We start from the raw sequence: 23136 nt of genomic DNA on the forward strand, positions 1-23136 counted from the left end.
TTACCCCTACATTTAAGGACGGCACTTTCTGCATCTGACAGTTTTTTCTGTCCTAAAGGGGGTCTAACTATAGACTCATTTCAGGAGTTTTTTCTGTCCTAAAGGGGGTCTAACTAATTATAGACTCATTTCAGGATTCCCTCATGATTGATTTTTCACCATGATCCCAACATCTGAGAGTCCCGTGAGGTAACCAATCATTGTTTAGCACAGTGGTTCTCAACCAGTGGTCCTTGAGGGGGTTCCAGGTGGTCCCCAGCTAAATGATGGAGAGTTGGTGACCAAATTGACCCTTATAGATCTTTAACTCTTGAGTGTAAAATGAAACCAAATGGACCGTTTAATTTTATGCTCTCAAGAGTCAAATTATTGTTAAACATCTGCATTACTTAATTAAAGAATTGGCATTTTGATCAACGTTTGCCTTATACGTTCTCTCCTATTGGTACCAACATCAATACAGCATGGAATTGTGGACAAAATCGTATCCAACAACAACAAAATATTCTAAGTTTTGGGTCTGAGAGGCTAAATCTCATACAAATGGTGGTCTGTGGCTCAAATGCCCAATAAAATATGGACCTTGATATGAAAAGGGTTGAAAACCACTGGGATAGGATGAGGAACGTAAACGAAGGAAAAGCAGAAGAGGCTACTTCCTGTTACCTTTCCTTGTTCCTTTCCTTTCCATGTTGCAGCATCTGTGTCTCCTCATTTGTACTGGATTAAAACAAAGGCAATGTTCTCTTCACAGAGTACACTGTGAGAGTGTACAAATGGAACCTTACGGGTCCATTTGTTTCCATTTGTACACTCTCACAGTTATGATGGTCCTTGGAATTAAAACGTTTTAGAATCATCGGTATTGCAGTCGTATAGGGCATAGCAGTGGAGGCCATTTTCTGGTTCCACTCCAAACCAGAAAAATACTGACAGTGTGATAAAAATCGGTTCCGTAAACAATTCCATATGTGAGGGAGCCGATTGTGGTTCCTTGATGTTGGACCGGGTGTTCATCTGGGTTCCAGATCCAAACCTTAGTTGTATGCAGGACGTCTGCCGGGTTGAAGAATCCAGTTCATCATTCACACGGAGGCTCTTCTTTGTACAGCTGTCTGGTTGTGCTTTTGGGGGTGTGCAGGGAGAGCTGTGAGAGTGTGGAGCAACCCAGCGGTGATGGTTTCTCTGTCTCAGGCTCCGTCTGAAAACAGATTATTAACCCATTAAGACCTGAGGCAGATTCTACAAAATGTCTTCTAAATCAAACAGTTTTCTGGGGGGAAAAAAACACTTATGTTGCTATAACAGGGGTGGACAGCATTTATTTCCAGAGGGCCATGCTGACTTGGATAAAGTGAGTGAAGGGCCACACATTGTACAATTGAATTGAAACTTGGAACACATGCTGAATTATATCCTGGAGCCAAGGTATGGCACCTGCCATACGCCTTGCCAAGGTAGTCACGGAGAATATTCCATGATTTTTCAATGGTACAGTAAATCGCCGTTTTCGCTGGCAAGGGGACGGTAGACAGAAAAATGTATTAATTAATTCCTGGCAGTGAAAGAGTTAAAACTGCATGAATTTGGTAGACACCCCAGACTATCTTTACAATAAGGTCCTTGCTTTCACAACAGAAATTTTCAGTTACAAAATGTTGATATTATTATTATAATTTTTTTTACACCTGTATTGTACTGTATCACTCTGGGGGGGTAGTTTTGTTTTTCTTTGAGGACTTGGCGGGCCGGATTGAGATGGTCAAAGGGCCAGGTCCGGCCCCCGGGCCATATGTTGCCCATATGTGTGCTATAATATCAGTGGTTCTCAGACTATTTCATGTCAAGGACCCACAAAAATTATGTATTTGGCCGCAGACCCCTATCTCAAAATATGTTGTTCCAGGCCGCCCCCCCCCCCCCCCCCCCCCCCCCCAAGCCCAGATGCGTTCCTGGTTTTAAATGGGTTAAAAATACAAGATTATCATCAGTTGCAAGAAAGCAATGCTTTCACAGAGTGCCGCGCTACGAGCTTGTAGATCTGCAATTCTTGGGGAAAAACCTTGAAAATGAAACATTTTTAACTCAAATCTTTGCTTCTGGGGGATTCTACAAATGTCTTCTAAATCCTAACAGTTTCTTTTTTTTTTTACTTATGTTGCTATAATATCAGTGGTTCTCAAGTCAAGTACCACCCAAAATCACTTGCCCATACCTTTATCTGCTTGGGTGGGGTTCCCATCATCTTATCAGGGTGCAGCCTCTTACTGGCGGTCTCCTGAGAGACGGCAGGTCTGACCCGACCCGGCTGTTGGTCGTCCTCCGCCACACCATCGCTGGCACCCCTGGGTGACAGCTGCTCCTTGCGTGGCCCAAACTTCTCCTCTTCGCTATTCATGGGTGACCAGGAGTACGCCTGACTGAAAACCATGTCATCCATCACAGTCTGATCATCTGGAGCCTCGACCTTGACTTTCCCAACGGGCTTCCACAGGCTTTTACGAACGGTGGGTGTGGATGAGTGGACGCAGGGGTCTCTGGACCTGCCGGGGGTACATTATTACTATTATTAAAAGGGATAGTTCACCCCCAAAATAACCTTTTTTTCTATTGATTAGTCACCCCATGGAGACTTGAATTCATGAATATTGTTTTGTTTTTGTCGCATTCCTAAGCCAATAATTTGATGACCGGCAGCGGTTCCGGTAGGAGACACAAAGAGTCTCCTTTGTGTCTCCTACCGGAACCGCTGCCTACCGGTCCGCTGGTCATCAAATTATTGGCTTAGGAATGCGACAAAAAACATAAAATTATCCATGGGGTGACTAATCGATAGAAAAAAAAAGTAGTTTTTGGGGTTAAATATCCCTTTTAGTTTGATTTCATAGATTTATTTGGCTTTAACAACAACAATAGACGTACACCACAGGACTACATGTAACCACACAGTACATTAACAATACACTAAAATAACCCATTTAGACCTGAGGCCGATTTTAGTTTTCAGAAAATCTTCTATTTTTTATTCAACATCTAAAATAACACAGATGCTTTCCCGGTTTTAAAAGGTATAACAACGTATAGGCTTTCCCGGTCTTAATGGGATAAAATAAAAGACAGAGAAACCAAAGACAGAAAAATGTTTTATAGAAAACATAATCCTTATACAGATTGTCACTTGCCATACAGAAACTGTCCATCTAGTGATTCACCGTCCTATGCCTAAGTGTCCTCAGCCGGGAACTTTAGATTAAAATAATCAAAAAATGGCTGCCAAACCTTGTAAAATCAAAGATTGTTAATATATATATATAATATAATATAAGGGACAGAGCCGTCTCTATGTCTCGTCCGTCAGACTGCAGATGGACCGAGATGGACCCTTCAGATATCTTCCCAAATCTCGCGAGAGTGTGTTGCTGGGATAGAGAAAAGTCGATAACAAAGTAGATTTGTGTCACAAAAAAAAAGCCATTTTAGTATGAAAATCTTGTACATATAGTGTGGCTTGTGACGATCGGGTCCAATATTTAGTTCAGTAACCATGGAGCTAAAGAATTGTTCAGAAGCTGTGTTTACGTTCACTCTTCCATTGGAATCAATATACTCCAAGCTGCTTCCTGTCTCCTAAAAAGGCGTCCACCCACGTCACGCAGAAACGGGAAGTAAACCGGAGAATGCGACTCTTGCTATTTCCCTCTCGGGTAAAATCTCTGGACAGGAGCCCCTGGTAGAATATTTAAAGGTATAGCTTACCCCAAAAAAAAATCTTCTTTTCTATCAATAACACACCCCATGAAGCCTTGCATTCATGGAGATTTATTTTGTTTTTGTCCTGATCCAATAATTTGATGACCGGCGGAAAGATGCTTATGTCTCCGGAGCTGCCGTCAGTCATCAAATTATTGGCTTAGGAATGCGCAAAAAAAAAAAAAATCTCAATGAATTCAAGTCTCCATGGTGTGTGTAATCGATAGGAAAAAAAGTCACTTTGGGGGGTGAACTATCCCTTTAAGCTTCTCAAGTTATCTGTTGAGTTACCCGACATATTAACCCATTCAATCCGAGAATGCATCTGTGTCATTTTAGATTTCTTTGGCTATTCAAAAGGTGCCACGCTATGAGCTTGTGGATCTGCTATTTTTGAAAAATCTAGAAAATGGGCGCAAATCTTTGAATATACAGTATATATATATTCTACACATTTGTAACTCAATATTTGCTTCTGGGGGTCCCTAGAACAAAACATTTTGAGATGGGGGTCCGCGGCCAAATACATAATCTAAAAATGTTTTCTAAATCCTAACAGTATGTTGCTATATCAGTGGTGCTCCAACTTTTCCATGTCAAGGACCCCAAAAATGATTTGTATTTGGCCACGGACCCCCCCATCGCAAAATATGATGAAGTGTGGCTGCTGTTAAGTTACCTGCAGGGGGTCCATGAGGACAGAGGGGTGGACGGGCTTTGGAGGAGACCCGGGGGCCGTGCTGCCGTGCCGCGGGGTGTGCCGGGCGGACTGGGGATGATGTTTGCCCCGCCGCCAGCTCTGGACTCGTCCAGAACCTTTTTCACCAGGCCACTCAGGCGGGTGGTGCGCGGGGTCTCGCGTTTCGTGATGGCCGACGCGATGGCCTCTTGCTTGGCCACGACGTACACGCGCTTCTGTCCCCTGGTCACCGCCGTGTACACGTGCTTCCAGGTCTGGGCCTGGCTGTTTCCCAGCACGTACACGATGGTCTCGTTCTCTGAACCCTGGAGCGGATCAATCAGTACAACATACACCGTCAGGGAAATGAGGAATTTCAGTAGGCATGTAACGATTTATCGTAAATCGATTCAAATCGATTCAAACTGGTGACAATTTAAATCTATTTCATAAAAAATGTATCGCGATGCAAACAGCAGAGGGCGCATTTGAGATAAGACAAAAAAAAGAAGAAAATACATGATGTTTGTAAGAGAATTGATAAAAATAAGTTTTCAGTCATTTGATTCTGTATTGAAAAGAGGATACGAGACAACAGTATTTTAGTTTTTTTAATTAAAGAGAACAAAATACTGGATTTATGTAAGAGAAATAATTTGTCTGGAAAATAAATGTGTGTTTTTTGTGAAAAATCGTATCGTGAAGCTAGTATCGTTATTTGAATCGTATCGTGAGTTGAGTGAATAGTTACATGGATTCATAAAACGAATAGTAATGCCACAGTGGAATGGTCATGGAATGATGCAGGCCTGTATATCAACCTTTCATTACGATGTTCTATTTCAAAATGAATATGTTTGTAATCAGAGAAAAGAACAGAAATCTTGCACACCTAGGAGATCGACAGGAGCGTCAGAGAAGACCACGGGCCAACTAGTATAGAAGAAAAAGGACTCCCACACACTGCCCTCTTTTTTTTAAATTATATATGATTTACAGATACGTTGTTTCTGTAACTAATAAACCTTTTTAATTGCAAGTGAAGAGGGCAGTGTGCAGTTGTCCTTTCCTCTTTATGGAATGAGATCAAACTCGAAAAATATGCTCTTTGCCAGGACGGGTTGACTACCCAGGGACCATAACATTTGGAAGGCAGGCATATTGCCATTTGGAATGGAATCTGAAAAATCTGACAGATATATCTTGATCACATGACCCCCAGAGATACATTTTGAGTTTTGGAGAAAATCTGTAGGAGTAGTAGCAAAAAGTGTTTTGAAGAAAACGCGAAATGGCAGAAAATCTAGTCTAGTTGTTCACAGACACACGAGGACGGACAGGGGCAAAAACATAAGTCTCCGGGCTTGGACCAGCCGACCTGGCGGAGACAATTAGTTTGAATAATATTAATCTCTAATTAAAATGTGTACAATATGAATGATGAGGGAGGGTACCTGGAAGGTGTGGATGGTCCTGGCCCAGGCGTGCTGCAGTCTGCACTCTCTCTGCAGTTCCTTGAAGTCCGCTTTGATCATCCGCCCATCGCCGTCGTCCAGGGTGAGATACCTGCAGCGCCTCTTCCTGGAAGAGCCCTCCTCTTCCTTGGTCACGTCCTGCCAAAGACAAACGGGTTGAAGGTTGAACGTAACTTGCCGCTAGTTTTGCTGCATCCTTGGCCTAAATGACCAGACACAGTCAACAAACAATTAACCTATTATTTCACATATTAACCCATTCAATACGGGAACGCAGCTGTGTCATTTCAGATTTCTTGGGCTATTCAAAAGTCTTGAAAATGTGTGCAAATCTTTGAATATATTTTATTTTAAGTGCACATTTGTAACTCAAATATTTGCTTCTGGGGGTCCCCGGAAACATAACATTTTGAGATGGGGGTCCGCGGCCAAAATACATATCTAAAAATGTTTTAGATATATATGCAGTGGTGCTCCAACTTTTCCATGTCAAGGACCCCCAAAATGATATGTATTTGGCCCCAGATTCCCATCTCAAAATATGTTGTTCCAGGTTAAAGTAAAAAATGTTAAAACACATACCGGTACTGTATATTCAAAGATTTGCACACATTTTCCACGAGTGCCGCTCTATGAGCTTGTAGATCTGCAATTTTTTGAATCGTCAAAGAAATCTGAAAATGACACAGATGCGTTCCCGATCTTAATGGATTAAGATGCAGTTCAAATAAAAAATTATCCACAATTCAGACCTCCCTGATGAAAAATATCTCTCCGTTACAGAGGCGCAGTTTGTCTTTGTCTTTCTTTTCAGGGTCTCCAGTCTCTCCGCCATCACTGGACGTTAAGCTGGCTTCAGCATCCTCTGTGTTATTGATGTATCCGTTCTTGGTGCAGCACACCTTGTCTCTAAGTTGAAACAGCAGCTTACTCTTGTGATCTCTGCAAGCCAAGACAAGAAATCACAGGGGAAAAAAATTGCAAAAATGTTTTTCAAAACAATTTACAATGATAAATAAAATATAACACAATACTGTCAAACTGTAAATTATCACTAAAAATACAATACAAATACCCCAAAAAAATAAAAGAAGTGAGTAAATTTTTGTGTTCACCTGTTTTCTCTTTAATGGGGTGCAATATGGAGAATGGTATTGGATGTTATGTTATGTTATGTTACTGATGGGAAAGGAAAAAGGGGGGGGGGGATATATGTGCCATGCAAATGTCTTCTTAACACATACAGTGCCAAGATCGCATCGATGCGTTCTTTCAAATCCATCGCTTGAGTGCCAGGATCGCATTGATGCGTTCTTTTGAATTTTCATTGTTTAATCTGTGATCGCACGGCTGTGTTTATTTCTCATCAACACTTTCGTTTTCCACTTACGTCACACTCACCCGGAGCCGGATGTAAAAAAAAAAATTCATTTCCGGGTCACGTTGTTTTTCTCCGGTGATTTTCGGCCAGAATAAGGAAAAACACGTTTTTTCACACGGTATAAAAGACAAACGGACAGCTCAACTTCTATTTTCTTTGGTCCGGGTGACTAACAGTCATCGTCGTAGTGTATCACATCGTTTTTAGGCCGATCAGCGGGCCGGGAATTGTCGAAAACGTCACATCCTTTGAATGACCGGATATGACGTGGGCCTGTTTGGGAGGGGGCGAGCGAGGTGATCAATGTTTGGATGTGTTGCTCTCTACTGGTGGAACAATCGTAGGTGCTTGACAACACAATCAGAGAATGTATTTGAATGAAAAATTACAAAACAAAAAAATTAAAAAACACGCAAATTGCTGGCACAGGGGTGAGTACATTATGAATAAACTCTGGCAGTCAATGTGTTAAGTGTATTTTGATTTTGAGTTCATGACTTTTTTTATTGACCTACATTTTTATTTTATTCATGTCTGCCGAATTGTAAATAGCTATTTTCTAGATTTTGCTTATTTGCTGACAAAAATTTAAACTGTAAGATTTCACTGATGCATAAAGGTAAATACACATCTACCGTATGTTTAACAAAAGCTTACATTATAAAAGAAATACTTTCCCGAACAAGTGAATTTCAATTGCAAGTGATTTCAGTGATTTGGAAACCTTGGGACCTCTGACCGCAATGGTCTTTTCATAGAGATTTCTATTATATTCCGGTATACAACAATAACACATGTAGCAACAGCCTTTCGGTGAGACTGAGGTACAGTAGTGGCAGCAGTATCATGGTTCGGCATATACATATGAAAAGGTAAAAGACGTTATGAGTATAGTATGTAGTCACTTACTTGGTTGTGTGATCGTTGTAACGCTTACAACAAAGTTCATTGATCAGTTCAACATCCACCCTGCGAAAATAAAATAATATAATCTATAAATAATAAATGTATATCGTTAAATGTTGCTTTTCATTTTAAATTCTTTGTTGATTTCTTTACCTTCTGAAAGCAATGAACTGTGAGGTGTCATCATCCTTCAACCCAGGAGCAGAGTCTATCAGTAACTTGATGGCATTCTGTAAGTCTAAAACACAAATACTATATACTTTTAGTATACACTACAGCAGTGGTTCTAAAACTGATGTCATGGACCCCCAAAATGATATTTATTTGGCCGCGAACTCCCCATCTGAAATTGTTTTGTGCCAGGGACCCCCAGAGGCAAAGATTTGAGTTAAAAATGTTCGCTTAAAAAAATATACATATTCAAAGATTTGCACACATTCAAGATTTTTCAAAAATAGCAGATATACAAGCTTGCAGATCTGCCAAAGTATAAAATATGGATTAAGCGGTTAAAATGATCGAGACGCAAAATAAAATTGCTGGGGACCCCCTGGTACCCCCTCAAGGACCCATGGGGGTCCCCGGACCCCACTTTGAGAACCAATGCACTACAGTAGTTGTAATCTATCTATCATAAACTTGCTTCTTTAGTGTCAACACCTATGGTAACCAACCTTTTTGAGTACTTTATTCTGAAATAAAATCTTGTTTTTCTCCAAATCGTCACCTTGCTAAACTAATGGTCTAAGTCATTTTTTAAAGTTTTTCAGAAAAACAAAAAAACTGATCCAAAACAAAACTATATGATATTTCTTAATAATTTCACCCAAAATGTTTATAACAAATTATGACTATTTAAATAGAAATAACACTGTCTGTCAGTTATGTAACATAAGAGATTTAAATAGGATTAAATCTGACTTAGGCCCAAAAAAAAAGCAAAAGAATTTACAAAATGGCCTAAATCAGTAAATAATTTGGCTTAAGTCACAAAACCATGTGACTTAGTGACCAAAAAAAGGCCTATTTTGGCCTAAGTCACACTATGGAGTTAGGCCATTATACTAAAAGGGGAGTGAACAGCATGATCCTTTTCAATTAGGAGATGGGCGATTTTACCAGAGGTGGCCAGTGTCATGAGGAGCTGACTTAGGCAAAAATATAATTTTCCTCAAAAAATTACTTAGGCCATTAGTTTAGCAAGGTGACGAAATGCATTTCAGTGAAATCCAACAGATTTAGCTACAAAAGGTGGTAATGACACCATGAGTACTCACCGTCGTCAGACTCCTCCCTGGGTAGACGTATATGGATAAACTTTTTGTCAGCAGATGCCATCTTGCAGGGCCCATTCAGATCCACTATAGCATCGAACTCCAAGTTCCTGTATGAGCATTTTTTCAGTCCCATGTCTGCGATTCTGGAATTAATTGAGATAGTTGTTATTAAAGGGATAGTTCACCCTCAAAATGACTTGAATGAGGCCTCATATACACAGTTCCAAAAAAGGAAAATGAAGGATATTTACAGTCCGGCGTTTTTAACAATGAGCTCCGACTCAGCACGGTGGTTGGTCTTCATCTCGATGGCCCAGGAGCGAAGCTTCAGACTCTCAAACAGGTCGCACAGGGTGTTGCCAGGCTGGATGCTGGGCAGCTGTCTGACATCACCTGTAAGCAATGCAATTGGTTTTGCATGTTAGTCAGTGAGGTCCGTCGAACGTAGATAATAATAATAAACAAAAACTTTTATGCAAGGGATAATTGTCAGCGTGCTGACACTCATGGAGGGGGTTATTTTTAAACAACGATCAACGCGCTGACAATTATCCCGCTTATTACACGGCTACTTAATAAATAAATTAATACATTGACCCAAAATTAACAAATAAAAGTATTTCCTTGCTTAAGATAATGAAAGTATTCCTTAAGTGTTGCGCTGGCCATCTGTCCAGCGCAACACGGTTGCCTCCGAAAACAAGGAAGTGTTGATCAAATAGAATACATTTTCCGTTACTGCATTGTCTATTTCTCTCTTCAAATGTTTTCAAAAACATTCTTGAGAGCAACGTTTAGTTGTAAATGACATTGTGTGTTTGTTTACATGGCTGTCATGTTGGATACAGCATACAATTCAAGTAGTGCAGCAGGTGCTCTGAGCCTTTGATTAGACAGAGGTCTGTTATGGAGTTCATCGGTTGTTATCCAGGAATAACACATCACTGAATTCAGCGATTGACCAATCAGAATCAAGCATTCAACCAAGCCGTGTAATAAGCAAGGGATAATGTATGAGGAGGTGGTCATTATTGAAATGTAAAGCCCGACAGGGTGATTATGCACCGACGTGGAGCAGAGGTGCATAATCACCCTGAAGGGCTTTAAATTAACGGCTTCTTAATAAATTAATTAATTGACCCAAAAGTAACAACAAAACGAAGTATTTCCTTGCTTAATGCAATGAAAGTATTCCATAAGTATTGGGCTGGGCGGACAAGTTCGCCTCGGAAAACAAATGACAGTATTCAATAAGGTAACGGGAAGACTCGCCCCAAAACACACTCACTTCGTGCCGCGCTGCGAGCTTGTACATCTGCTATTTTTGTAAATATTTGAAAAATATCAAAAATATTTTATCATTTTTGAATAATTTAGAATTTATTTGAACACAAATCTTCTCTTCTGGAGGTCCCTTGCACAAAACATTTTCAGATGGGGGTCCGCGGCCAAATATATATCAATTTGATTTGACACAAAAAGGTTTGAGAACCACTGGTGTAGAATTGGTGTTTTCACTATTTTGTTTTAATTTTTATATTCTTTTGTTATTTCTTGAAAATGAGGAAAATGGCCAAAATGTGTATGCTAAGTTGAAAGTGCAGCAGCATGCAATGAGGGTGTAGAAGAAGAGGACGACGTGTGGGCCTCACCCAGTATGACAAACTTCTTGAGCTTGGCGTGCTTGGTGAGCATGGAGAGAACGTTGTGGAGGAGCTGAACACACACCAGGCTGCCCTCATCCACCACCAGCACACGCACACACTTAAACTTCCACTCCTTTGGACAGCCGTTCTCGTCTTTGTCCGACTTCATGAAACTCCACAGCACCTTCAAAGTGTGTGATGAGATGATAATGAACTCATTCAGTCTCCAGGAAAAACACCACAGGATTTCACACACAAAAAACAACAGCATGTCGTCGCACATGACGGTAGCATGCAAACAAACAAAAACTAAAGAATACTTACAAAAAGGGTTCCATCCTCCTATTGTTAAATTACAAATCAATGTGTTTCCATCGACTACTTTTATGTGAAAATTAAAAGGATGCAACAAGATTACAATTAAATTCAAAAATATTAGCATTTACGTTCAGTGCATTTAATGTTACTGCTATTAGAGTGGTTCTGACAGCGTTCGATCAGCTATGTATTACATCCGGCCCAGAGATGACAAAGAGAGCATTAAATGGCCTATTTAAAATGAGTTCTAAAATGTCATTATTTAGGGACAGTTAAGGAAGAGAAGACACATTGTATAGTACAGGACGGACTGATCCTCAGTCAGCTAAGGGTCCATGTGAGTCGGACTTGGTCAAGATCTTACCCATGCCAATAACCACGTGAACCCGATTCTGGGGGCGACGATACAGTGGAAAAGCACCTCTACAAGCTCACTAGCCCCATTACGAACCTCTCCCTCCGCTATACAGCTCCGAGATAAGGTTCCACTGGGCTGGCTACTGGAATCGGTGGAACACCGGGCAAAGGGTCTGTGGATTACCTTTTTCGCCACATCGTATCCAAAAACTAAAGGTAGTCCCCTAATTCTGCGGATGTCTGAGGATTTTCCGGAACCCTAACTTTTTAAAACGGGGCGAAACAACCGCTTCAAATCGTTTATTTAGTTAGCCTGTGGCCATGTTTTCCCATTGTAGCCGAAACGGGAGCAGTACTGGCACCTGACGTAGGGGGTTCTTCCGAGTTGAATGGGTATATTGTATATCATCTATTTGCAAATACATGTAGTCGAGGGAAAACGGGAGGCAGCCAAGTAGTTCGCTTCCATAATCCTACAATAATGTCCATAATTCAAAATGCCTCCCAAGCCTCATACAGTACCTGATGCAGAGTGTATGCAGTGAAGCAGGTCTTCTTGGTCAGCAGAGAGGCAGCTCTACCCGTAGGGGCGGTCAACAGAACCTCATCTGCACCGTGGACGGCTTTCTTCTCCTCCTCCTTCTCCCCCCCCCCTTCTAATCGGGAGAGGAAGCCCGGGGAGAGGGGAGGAGGAGCCTCCTCGTCCCCCCAGCCCTGGGATCCTCCGTCGGTGGTGTCGTTCTCAAAGGCGGCGCAGGCGTCCTTGATCTCGTCCGCGTCTCGGGCGCTCCGCTGCGCGATGGCCGCTTTGAACAGAAGGCTGACCACCGTGGTCTTCCCACAGCCACCCTTCCCGCTGATCACCGTCACCGGGTTGGCGCAGATCATCTCCGCCGCCCGCACCTGGTCCTCGTCCAACTCTATCGGGGGGAGGAGGCTCTCTGGGTCTTCCTCCTCCTCGCCTCCATCACCAGAGGGCTGTCACCATTGCAAAATTTAAGTTGACGATTAATTGTCCCTCAAATAATTGCAATTAACGATTTAATTGTGTGTTTGGCGTTGGAACATATGAATACTTTAATTTTTCCTGTTTGCCATTTAGGCTTCGTAATAAAAAGTTCCACAGTGCAGATATGACTTAAATATACAAAGAAATTATTGACATATTGAATAATTTTATACATGTAAAAATAGCAGATATAGTTGATAATAAGCTTACAACGCGTCACAAAGTGACGCATTGTAAGCCTGTAGATCAGCTATTTCTGCTTTTTTTTATATTCGGAAATGTGTGAAAAAATGTCAACATGGAAACGATTATGCAAAAGATAATTGCGATTATCTCAAATAATTGCGATTGGACGATTATGTCATAATTGTGACAGGCCTACATCACCGCTGGGCTCCGATTTGACCAAAGGCGTCTTTTCGTCACGAGGAGGCGGAATCGATATGGCGTCGCCATCTGACTCGCCGTTTTCATCTTGCCGGTCCGCCGCGGCGTTGGCGCCGGCCTGCATTTTGGACCTGCGGCGCTCCACGGCAGCCACACGCAGCACCTCTCTGGCGTCCAGAGGGATCGTCCACTGTTCGCCCTCCATCAGGCTGCGCAGGCACCCGGTGATGCCCGTCTCGTAGGAGTAGAAGTTGTGAAGCCCCACCTAACAATTGGAAGGAACAAATGAATAAAAAAAAAAAAAAAAAAGATTACCGTAATAAAAAATAGTAATGATAATTCTAAAAAGTGATGGTAGAAACGGTACTAGTGATAGAAGATATCGTTATAATATAATTAGTAAAAGGTAGATACAAATTGTTTACGTCTGAAAAACTAAAATGTAGCCGAAATGTTGTTTCTTTTTGTTTCGTATGTTCTGAAATGTAATATTTGAGGCTCTGTGTTAGTTCATTTTCTTGTGTTTGCTCTTACGTTTTCTCTAGGCTACGATGATAATTAATTTTAAATGGTCATAAGGTGGGCAAAATAAGCTTTGGCTTCAGGCCATACCTTTTCGGCCAAATAGTCATCTTGTTGACTAAGTTGTACAGTAGGTTCAACTGTTTTGTTTAAAAAGTTGTTCTGTATGTTCAACTGTTTTGTTTAAAAAAATCATAACTAACTAACTAACTAACCTTCTTCTGCCTGTCAAACACGACCACGCCGAGATCCCGGAGGAACTGGAGGGACTCCCACGTGTGCCAGTCGGTCATCCGCGCGTCGTCCCTCATCTTGTCGCATAGGAGCTTCTGGTCCATGTACGTGCTGCCCGTGCGATAGCAGTGCTTCTTCAGCCTGTCGTAGGCGCACAGCGCGTTGCGTTGTAACGGCGGGATTTGGTCGAGGAGGTTGCAGTCGATGAAGGCCTGGAGCTGGGCCTCGCAGCGCGTGAGTTTGAGTTCCTTGTTCATCACCTCGAGAGAGACGAGAAGTGGAAACAGAGTTAAAGGGATACTTCACTTTCGGGCCGGGGACACATTTAAAAAAAATATTAAAAATAAATGAAAAAAGTTATGGAAAATTCATGGCCCCCTCACGACACGCAGTGTCCTACTAATGTGTGAGGGGGCCATGAATTTTCCATAACTTTTTTCATTTATTTTTAATATTTTTTTTAAATGTGTCCCCGGCCCGAAAGTGAAGTATCCCTTTAAGCCTGATAGAGGAACACAAACACATTTCTGTGAGGATCAAAATAATAGATTTGAATTGCATTATTCTTAACCCATTCAATCCGGGAACGCATCCGTGTAATTTTAGATTTCTTTGGGCTATTCAAAAATAGCAGATATACAAGCTTGTAGATCTGATTTTTTTCTAATGCTTTTTATCTAGCAAGAATATGTGGCTAATATTGAGCCACTTGTTTGGGTTTAATCCAACTAAGACAAGTAGCATGTCCAATCCAACCTATTAATGCATGTAAAATGTATTAATTTCGCTGGCTGCAGACTGCAGAGACAGGGCAACAGCGCAGGCCAGCGCAGCCTCGCGCTCAATGGCAGATTAGCGACCCGACAAAATTATAATCGAAGGTCAGCCCTAGAAGGTCAGCCCTAGGGAGGCCCTAGTTCCCAGATTGAATGGGTTAAGCCAGTTTTTAGGTCTGATTGGCATGGCCCTGCCCTTCCACGCATATGCATGTAATTCCATAGAACAGAGCATGGCTAATAATATTATTTTTTTAGATCAAAAGCTATTAAAATATGTGATCTAACCTAAGGCCTATCCGCACACGTTTTAAGCTGTGGCGGACCAGGGGTGGAGTTATGAACATTTTCAACTGTAACATTCATCCTAAGATATCATAACATACAACAAGGTAAGAAAACTTTAGTCCAAAATTCTCCTTTAAGTGTTTAAATAAAATGTAAATGTTCTCACATAGAAAAAGTTCTAAGTTTTTCAAATTGATTAGAAAATATTGCACATTTTTTTGGACAAAATATCAGTAAAAATATGATGTATGTGGTCTAGGACTCTCCAACGGGTTGGGCTCTAACACCAACACAATGGAGCCTTACATAGTTAAATCCCAGCTTCCACACATCGGTTGTCAACATCTGCTCCAGTTGGTTCAGCAAGCTCAGATCCTCTGGTTGCAAATCTGCATCCATCTCCTGTTCATTCCCGCTCTGTGGGTCCGGGAGTCCCGGGACGGCTGGCGTAGCTTGTGTGGACACAGTGGCTGTTGGTTGTTGTGGGTGGCATGATGTCAACCTTTCCTTGCCCTTTTTAAGCAGCTCAAGGAAATGGCCAGGCAACAGTGTTGGGAGGTACATCATCACAAGAGGATAGAGCGAAGCTGCATACACCTGCATCCCTGCATCTGTGATAAAGCAGAATGAGTAAGAAAGAGAAAAGAAACAAGAAATTAAAGTCATATATACAGCGGTCACTCGATCTTGTAGGTTCACACTCTATAACATTCGAAGGATTAGACCCTTCCTCACCCAGGAGTCAGCCCAGCTCCTTATCCAGGCATCAGTCATATCAAAACTTGACTATTGAAACACTCTCCTTACCGGCCTCCCGGCATGTGCACTTAAGCCTCTCCAAATGATCCAGAATGCAGCAGCACGCTTGGTCTTCAACCAGACAAAATGTTCACATGTCACCCCCCTTTTCCGCTCCCTCCAATGGCTCCCAGTTACTGCCCGCACAGAGTACAAAACACTGACGTTGGCCTACAAAGCAAACAAAGGTATGGCACCCCCGTATCTTAAAAGCCTGATCCAACCCTACAACTCCTCCCGCTCTCTCAGATCAGCTAACACAGGGAAGGCTGTCAGAACCTTCGCTAAAACTGTCCGGGACAACGCTCCACACGTCCCAGACTCTCCCCATTGCAATTAGAACTGCAGACTCACTCCCAATCTTCTGCCGTAATCTGAAGACTCACCTCTTCAGACTCCATCTCAGCCCGTAGCACTTGCCCTCGCCTTGACGACCTTGCAGGATTATGCAAAGGCTAAAAATGTAACTTAGATAGCATGTTATGTAGACAGATGCCAGGTCAATGTTGACCTGGCATCCTATAGTGTGTATAGTTTCAATGTAGGCTAATGATAGGTTCTTGGTTTACTTATGTATTAGTTATTATTAGATTATCAGTTTACTTATGTATTACTTTATTATTAGATTACTATTGTTACGCATTTGATGTATTATGTGTATTATGATGTATTATGATGCATTACCTTGTCTCCTTGCTTACTGTAAGTCGCTCTGGATTAAGAGTGTCTGCTAAATGCCTAAACTGTAAACTGTATCAGCTTGCAGGAGGGGCCATCACTATGCCAGCTTGTGATGGACATTTTCATCGATATTTAATTTTGACCACAGACATACAAAATAAGTGATGAATAATTTTACCAGAAATATATAATGAACTCCTAATGTGCCATAGTGTCTATGCCCATGTGCTACACGTTTTACAATGATAGAATTTATGATTAACCACTAAGCCACAAAGAAATATAAGTCATTTTTTTAAAGCCAATTTACTACAGCCTATAATACCCAAAATGGGGATGCCAGGGTTAAATAGGTTACCTATTCTGAAAAAAACATTAAGACTGCCAGGTGGCTAAGACAGAACATTAAACGTGGCATGGAGAAACTCTATTCCATATTTGGGATTTCAATAATTGGGTCTTATCAGTACAGTAAATGCTTCCATCGCACGTTACATGAGCAAAGGGCCATTTAGGAGGAGAGGTGAGTGGGTGTGTGTCATATGGTTATTATAGAGATTGCTGGCTTTTCAGAGGACAGTGTTACTTGAGGTCAGTAGGAGATCAAGTTCTAGCAGTTCTATAAGCCATTCCAATGAGGAAAAAGTGACGAGAAAGTGACGACTAGTTGCAGCGTCTGCAAGCTGATAAAAAAGTGAGGCAACAAGAAGTGTAAGGTCCTATAACTTGAATAGCTGCCGGTCAACAAGCTCAGAATGCTATTTTTGTTATTTTAGTTTTTAAAATTGTTCGCCTACAATGACAGGTTGAAACTCTTTTACTGCCATGGATACGATAACACGTCCGTTGGTACTTGGTCCACAGTGCCATGGACGCGATAACGCGTCAAATAGCTTTTTAATTGTTTTATATGAGATTGCGCTGTGATCTTCAAGCCAGAGTGACCACTTTCACTGTAACTCACACGGATACGGAAATAACATCAATAACATAATTTCCGCCTCCATCGACTCTCTGTCTATTGGTTTCCTGCAGATGCCTGTAACTCGAGTTAATTTGTTTGGCCCTCGTTACGACGAGGCACAGCGTTTTCAATTGCCTCTGGCTAAGGGAGCTAGTTCCGGTTTAAAAAAAAATTCTCTGGGTGACGAATAGTGATCCCCTTTGTGTTTACCAACCGTCTTACAAGCGATCATAATGTATATAAATGTTCTGTGGCCAGTTGGGGAGGTGGGAAAGACGCTAATTTTTGACAAAACATGGTATTTTCACCATGCCAAAAAAGTTACCTCACGGGTGAAATTCCCCTTGAAAGGGGACAGAGATCCTGTCTGTGTCCACACACGGTGGATCGATCGATCATTATGGATCTACATCTTCTGTGATCATTTGAAAAGGTTATAAAACACGAATTTCTCTGGCATGGGTGAGTTTATTCATGTATATACTCTGGCAATAAAAGAGTACAAAAATTACAAAGAAAATAAAGTAGTATTCTAAGGCAGTGGTTTTCAAATTGATGTTCCAGAACACTCAGGGGACTCCTTTAGGGGGTTCCCAGCAAAATGGGGACATTTTTAAACACTAAAGGAAGGCCTATTTTATTTTTCGGCTATTTAAAAGTAGCCAATCCACGAGCTTATTGATCAGCTATTTCAAAACATTTTGCAAATCTTCTCTCCCTGGCACAATTATTTTTTCAAAATGGAGGTCCGCATCCACCACAGACATTTTGGGGGTATTTGACATTAAAATGTTTTGACAACCACTGTCTACGGGTGAGGGGGGACTAAGTCACTAAGCAACAACATACCTGACTTGGTGAATCTGGCTTTTAGGCACTGGGCTGCTCCAACATTGCCGCCTTGCTCAAATTCTTCCAGGACCTCCATCAGGTTGAACAGGGTCACGTCTCTGTGAGGCGGGAGCCACTGAAAGAACTGGGCGAGAAGCTCTGGCGGCTGGACGTCGCACGCGGTCAGGAACAGGGACACCATGGAACGCCATCCGTCCCGGTCCAGGTCACGGCGTAGTTTGTAGCTGGGATATCCCTGAACCAACAGCTTCTTCCCGCGGCGCCGTGCCATGCAGGTCACCTCCCACCAGGGGCTGCGCAGGGCAAAGCGGCCCTCCACCTGGTGCCTGTTACCAGACACCATGTCCTGGAATGTAACTGGATGGAGAGGAATGAAACATTTAACATAGGGCTGCAGCTATGGACTATTTTCTGACTGATTATTCTAATGATCATCAGTGGTGGAAAAAGTTACAAGTAAAAGTCCGGAATTCAAAATGTACTTGAGTAAAAGTACAAAAGTATTGGTATCAAAATGTACTTAAAGTACCAAAAGTGGAAAGTACTCATTATGCAGAATGTCCCATTTCACAAAGTTTTTTTTTTTTTTTTAAATAGCCGATCTACAAGCTCACAATGTGTCGCATTGCGACGCATTGTGAGCTTGTAGATCTGCTATTTTCAAATGGCCGAAATGTATATAGAGCTGAAGAGGTCTAGTAATATTGATCAAAATCTACAAAGTAAATAGTAACTAAAGTTTTCAAATAATTGTAGTCAGCGGTGTCATGGTGATTTCTTTACTGGCAGGACGGTACTTTAATGACGTCACATCCACGCGCGCGCACGGTACACGCACACCGCGCGCATGTTATTTTACCTTAAATTAGGAAACATGTTTGTATAGGAAATGTTGTTTAGCTTAGTTTTTGTCTTTTTAAACTAATACAAATTCAAGGAATGCCATGAATTATAGAGCTGAAACTAAAAGTTTGCTTTGAACGAGTATCTTTCTCTTCTTCGACGGTGGCTGAGGCATTGCTGCGTGCAGACAGGATACTGGCAGCAGATAGGATACATTTTCACACTCACTTGTAAACCTGTGATGCAAAGTAGCCATTTGGGTACTTGGCTTGTGAATCTACGGGGGGGCACGTTCTAGCGTGCACGCACGTGTACTGTACCGTGCCGTACCTTGTGCGTGACAAAATTACTGGCCACACGCCGTCCTACTCCGTGTGGCCTCCATGACACCACTGATTGTAGTGGAGTAAAAGTACAATATTTGCCTTTGAGATGCAGTGGAGTAGAAGTAAAAGTACTGAAAATTGGAAATACTCAAAATTGGGTTAGGTACAGTAAACATTTTTTATAATTGACTAAATCGAGTCTAATTAACAACTTAAAAGCCACATTTGATACTGCAAAAAAAGACAATACACACAAAGCTACACGTCCATGTTATGGGCTTGCAGATATTTTTGTTAATTTTGGTATTGTATTTGAAAAATAATAGAACATATAAATACAGAATCTTTTCTATTATTTTATTCCAGTATTTAAACGTTGCCACACTCAAGGCATGTGGGCTAGATGCAAACAACCACCAAGACATCAACAGTCCAAACTCTTTGCAGGTGTACTTTGCACTCCATCAGTTCACAACCTTTTATCCTTGGAGCCCCCCTTCTTGCATCTTTTACTGTACATATTCATGATGTTTTTGCATAGTATTGTATATCTGTCTGTCATTAAAGGGATATTTCACTTTCAAAAAAACTTTGGGTCATTTTATCGTCTACTCAGGCTTTTGTGAGCCCCCCCCATACCGTTTTTAAGTTGCTTGATTCAGTACTTAGATATTTGATATTCATTTTATCAGACACGCCCCCTTCCTAAACAAACCCATTATAACTTCAAACTCCATTTTTAGCATGTCAGAATCATCAAAAACACCCATCCTTGGTTCTGGTGACTCACCCTGCCCTCCTAACACGCGAGGGGCCGGGTTTTTTTCGATAACTTTTTTCATTTACTTTTTTCATGAATCTAACATGCTAAAAATGGAGTTTGAAGTTATAATGGGTTTGTATAGGAAGGGGGCGTGTCTGATAAAATGTATATCAAATATCTAAATACTGACTCGAGCAACTTAAAAACGGTCTGGGGGGGGCTCACAAAAGCTTGAGTAGACGATAAAATGACCCAAAGTTTTTTTTAAAGTGAATAAATGTTTAGATGAATTGAGTACAAAAGACCCCAATGGAAACAAGCCATAGTGCTTTCTTGGGTTTCAAATCCTCTTATTCACCTGACTTGTTTCCTATAGGCTGTGTTTTCCACTTCCTGTCGATTTGATCCAATAAAATCCAATGAAACTGGTCAGATGACCAATGATATCCAATGAAATCGACAGGAAGTGGAAAACACAGCCTAGGAAACAGGTGAATAGCAGACCTTGTATTGAACTGTACTTCCCTGTGCTTGTCTTTGCAAACTGTTAATAAAGTATTCAATCAATCAATGAGAATTTGAAAACAATGTTGCACATAAAGCTATAATCATCTGGGGAACCCCAGTTTGGGAACCACTGTCCTACATTAGCCTGGGATCAAGACTATCATAGATCTATTTTATCGAGTCTGACTTTTACTTTCGTATCTATGATAGTCTTGGTCTCTACCCCCCTAATAGTCACTGGACATCCGCGCGGAAAGGCGGTACTTCTCCGTACATGTACAAAAAAAATCATATAAAGTGCTGACCCTGTAGACACGGATGCTAACTCGACATTAGGAACCAGTGTTCACTGTATTAGCCCGTATTTTTCAATAGATATGCGTTTTAATCCCGTCTGTGGCCACCCCGATTCTGTCGGAAATTCCCAATGGGCGGTAGTGATGGAGCGCATCCGGTGAAAACCAGAATTACACTCAATGTAAACAGGAAGTAAAAGAGGGGTAAAGAGTGGCGTTCCGTCACACACGGGATTAAAACACTTCTTTATTGAAAAATACGGACTAATACATTGAACAAACACACCGGACACCGAGTAAACATTTGGGCCACGCGGGTAAGCACCTTATATTTTGCACGCGTACACGTTTGGAGAAGTACGGGCTTTGGAGCTGACATTCCAGGGAAATCTGGGAGGGGGGGGTGGTAGCTAAGACTCTCGTAGAGATATTCTACGAGAGTCTTGATCTAAGGCTAAGCCAAAGCCAAGGCTACTACAACATCATTCACCTTCATCACGAGAAGGCACGGAGGAGCGCAGCCTGTGTCCTCCTCCTCCCTGCATCTCACTCATGTCCAGGAACTCGGGTTCCTCCTCTGGCTCTTGGTCAGACCCAGAGTCCTCCTCCTCATCTCCTCCTCCTCCGTCCCCGGCGACAACGGCTCTCGTTTCGGGGGGTAAAATGTAACCGATCAAGGTGACGTCCCCCACGGGGGTCCCCAGAAGAGACATCTGGGACTGAGACATGTTGTTTATTGTTGTTGTGGATACATTGCATCTAGGCTAGGGTCTCTGCTGTCTGGGACTCCCGCCGCCTGAACGTGGGAGTTTGTTTTGGTGCGAAAGGTTGCCCACAGATCACGTGCACTGTTGCCAGATTTAGCGAGAGAAATAAGCAAGCAGGTCTATGAAAACAAGCCCAAAAGCACTTTAAACCTATTATTTTATGCATAGGCTGTTTGAAAATAGCAGATCTACAAGCTTGTAGGTAGGTCTGCTATTTGCAAAGAAATCTTGGGGGAAATATATGTATGTTTTAAACTTTTTGGCCTTTATTTTATAGTTGTTGTTTTTTTTACAGTAGAGACAAACAGGAAAGAGGGCGGGAGGGGTAGGGAGAGACACGCAGCAAAGATCGCCGGGAACGGGACTCAAACCCGCGATGCGCTGTCAAGCTGCTTATGAGCCTAGCGCCCGGACCGCTACGCCAGCAGCCCGTGAATGTTACATTTAGAAGAAAAAAAAAACTTAAACAATACAAATCTTGCATGGCGGTCCCTGGCACAAAATGAAAATGTTTGAGAACCATTTGTTTATACAACATTAGGAAACAAGCCCCAAATGATTAACTACACTTTAGAAACAAGCCCAAATAACTGCCCAAAAAACAACTTTACAGAAAAACAAGCCCAAAGTTGCTTATAATAATCAGACATGGCAATACTGAAGTCTTGTCACAGATCACGTGGTACGTGTTAAGGCAGGAAGTTATTTCGAGCATAATACAACAGAAGTGAAGGTTGCTGCCACCAACTGGTCAGGAAAGGAACTCAGGGTATCTGCAGGTTTAGGTATAAAGTCAGATAAAATGTAAAACCTTTTTAAGACTTTTTAATACCACTCAGAATTACATTTAAGTCCAATTTATCAATAGCAAAAAAGCACATAACGACAACTCAGATTTAGGGTACATTTTGTAACCATATTTCATTATAAAATATTTATCGATATATAAAGTATATATTCGTGCAAGCCATACACGTTTTTTTTTGTCTTGCCTTTTTGTTTGCATTTTCAGTTTAGTTTTGATTCGTTTTTAAAGTGTGTTTGCTAGTTTAGTAATAGTTATTTTTAAGACTTAGATTCAGTTTAGTGTTTTATCAGTTTTAGTTTTCATTGTAATATGGATTAGTCAAAGGCAAGATTGAACAATGACAGACATTTTGAAATAATAGCAAACTCAAACACATGCGGTGCGTTGTGAGCTATTTTTTGAAGATTTCTGATAAAGACTAAGGATATTTTCTCTATGATTTTAGTTAGTTTTGTTCAGTTAGCTATCTTTTTTTTGTAAAGCCTCATTTTTATTTGTATTTCAGTTAACTAAAATGTTTTTTTGT

The 23136-nt window shown here is 41.5% G+C and overlaps 1 protein-coding gene across 2 annotated transcripts; it reads right to left on the reverse strand.

The window, feature by feature from the left end:
• Positions 1–941: 941 nt before the first annotated feature.
• Positions 942–21806, reverse strand: LOC308086518 (DNA helicase B-like). Of its 2 annotated transcripts, none has more exons than XM_080430076.1 (16): positions 21526–21806; positions 18298–18657; positions 15312–15616; positions 13923–14201; positions 13181–13450; positions 12312–12767; positions 11121–11298; positions 9720–9861; positions 9469–9611; positions 8345–8429; positions 8195–8254; positions 6657–6846; positions 5884–6042; positions 4451–4755; positions 2216–2543; positions 942–1201 (listed from the first exon to the last, which is right to left on the reverse strand). In XM_080430076.1, exons 1-16 carry the CDS (start codon positions 21761–21763, stop codon positions 1082–1084), a joined length of 3618 nt encoding a protein of 1205 aa, XP_080286202.1. In that variant the 5' UTR covers positions 21764–21806; the 3' UTR covers positions 942–1081. The 2 variants fall into 2 exon arrangements, with proteins under 2 accessions (XP_080286202.1, XP_080286201.1); XM_080430075.1 differs by having other exon boundaries at positions 4430–4755.
• Positions 21807–23136: the final 1330 nt, after the last annotated feature.

Source organism: Gymnoscopelus braueri (genome assembly GCF_963280865.1).
Source record: "Gymnoscopelus braueri genome assembly, chromosome: 6".
Classification (NCBI taxonomy): domain Eukaryota; kingdom Metazoa; phylum Chordata; class Actinopteri; order Myctophiformes; family Myctophidae; genus Gymnoscopelus; species Gymnoscopelus braueri.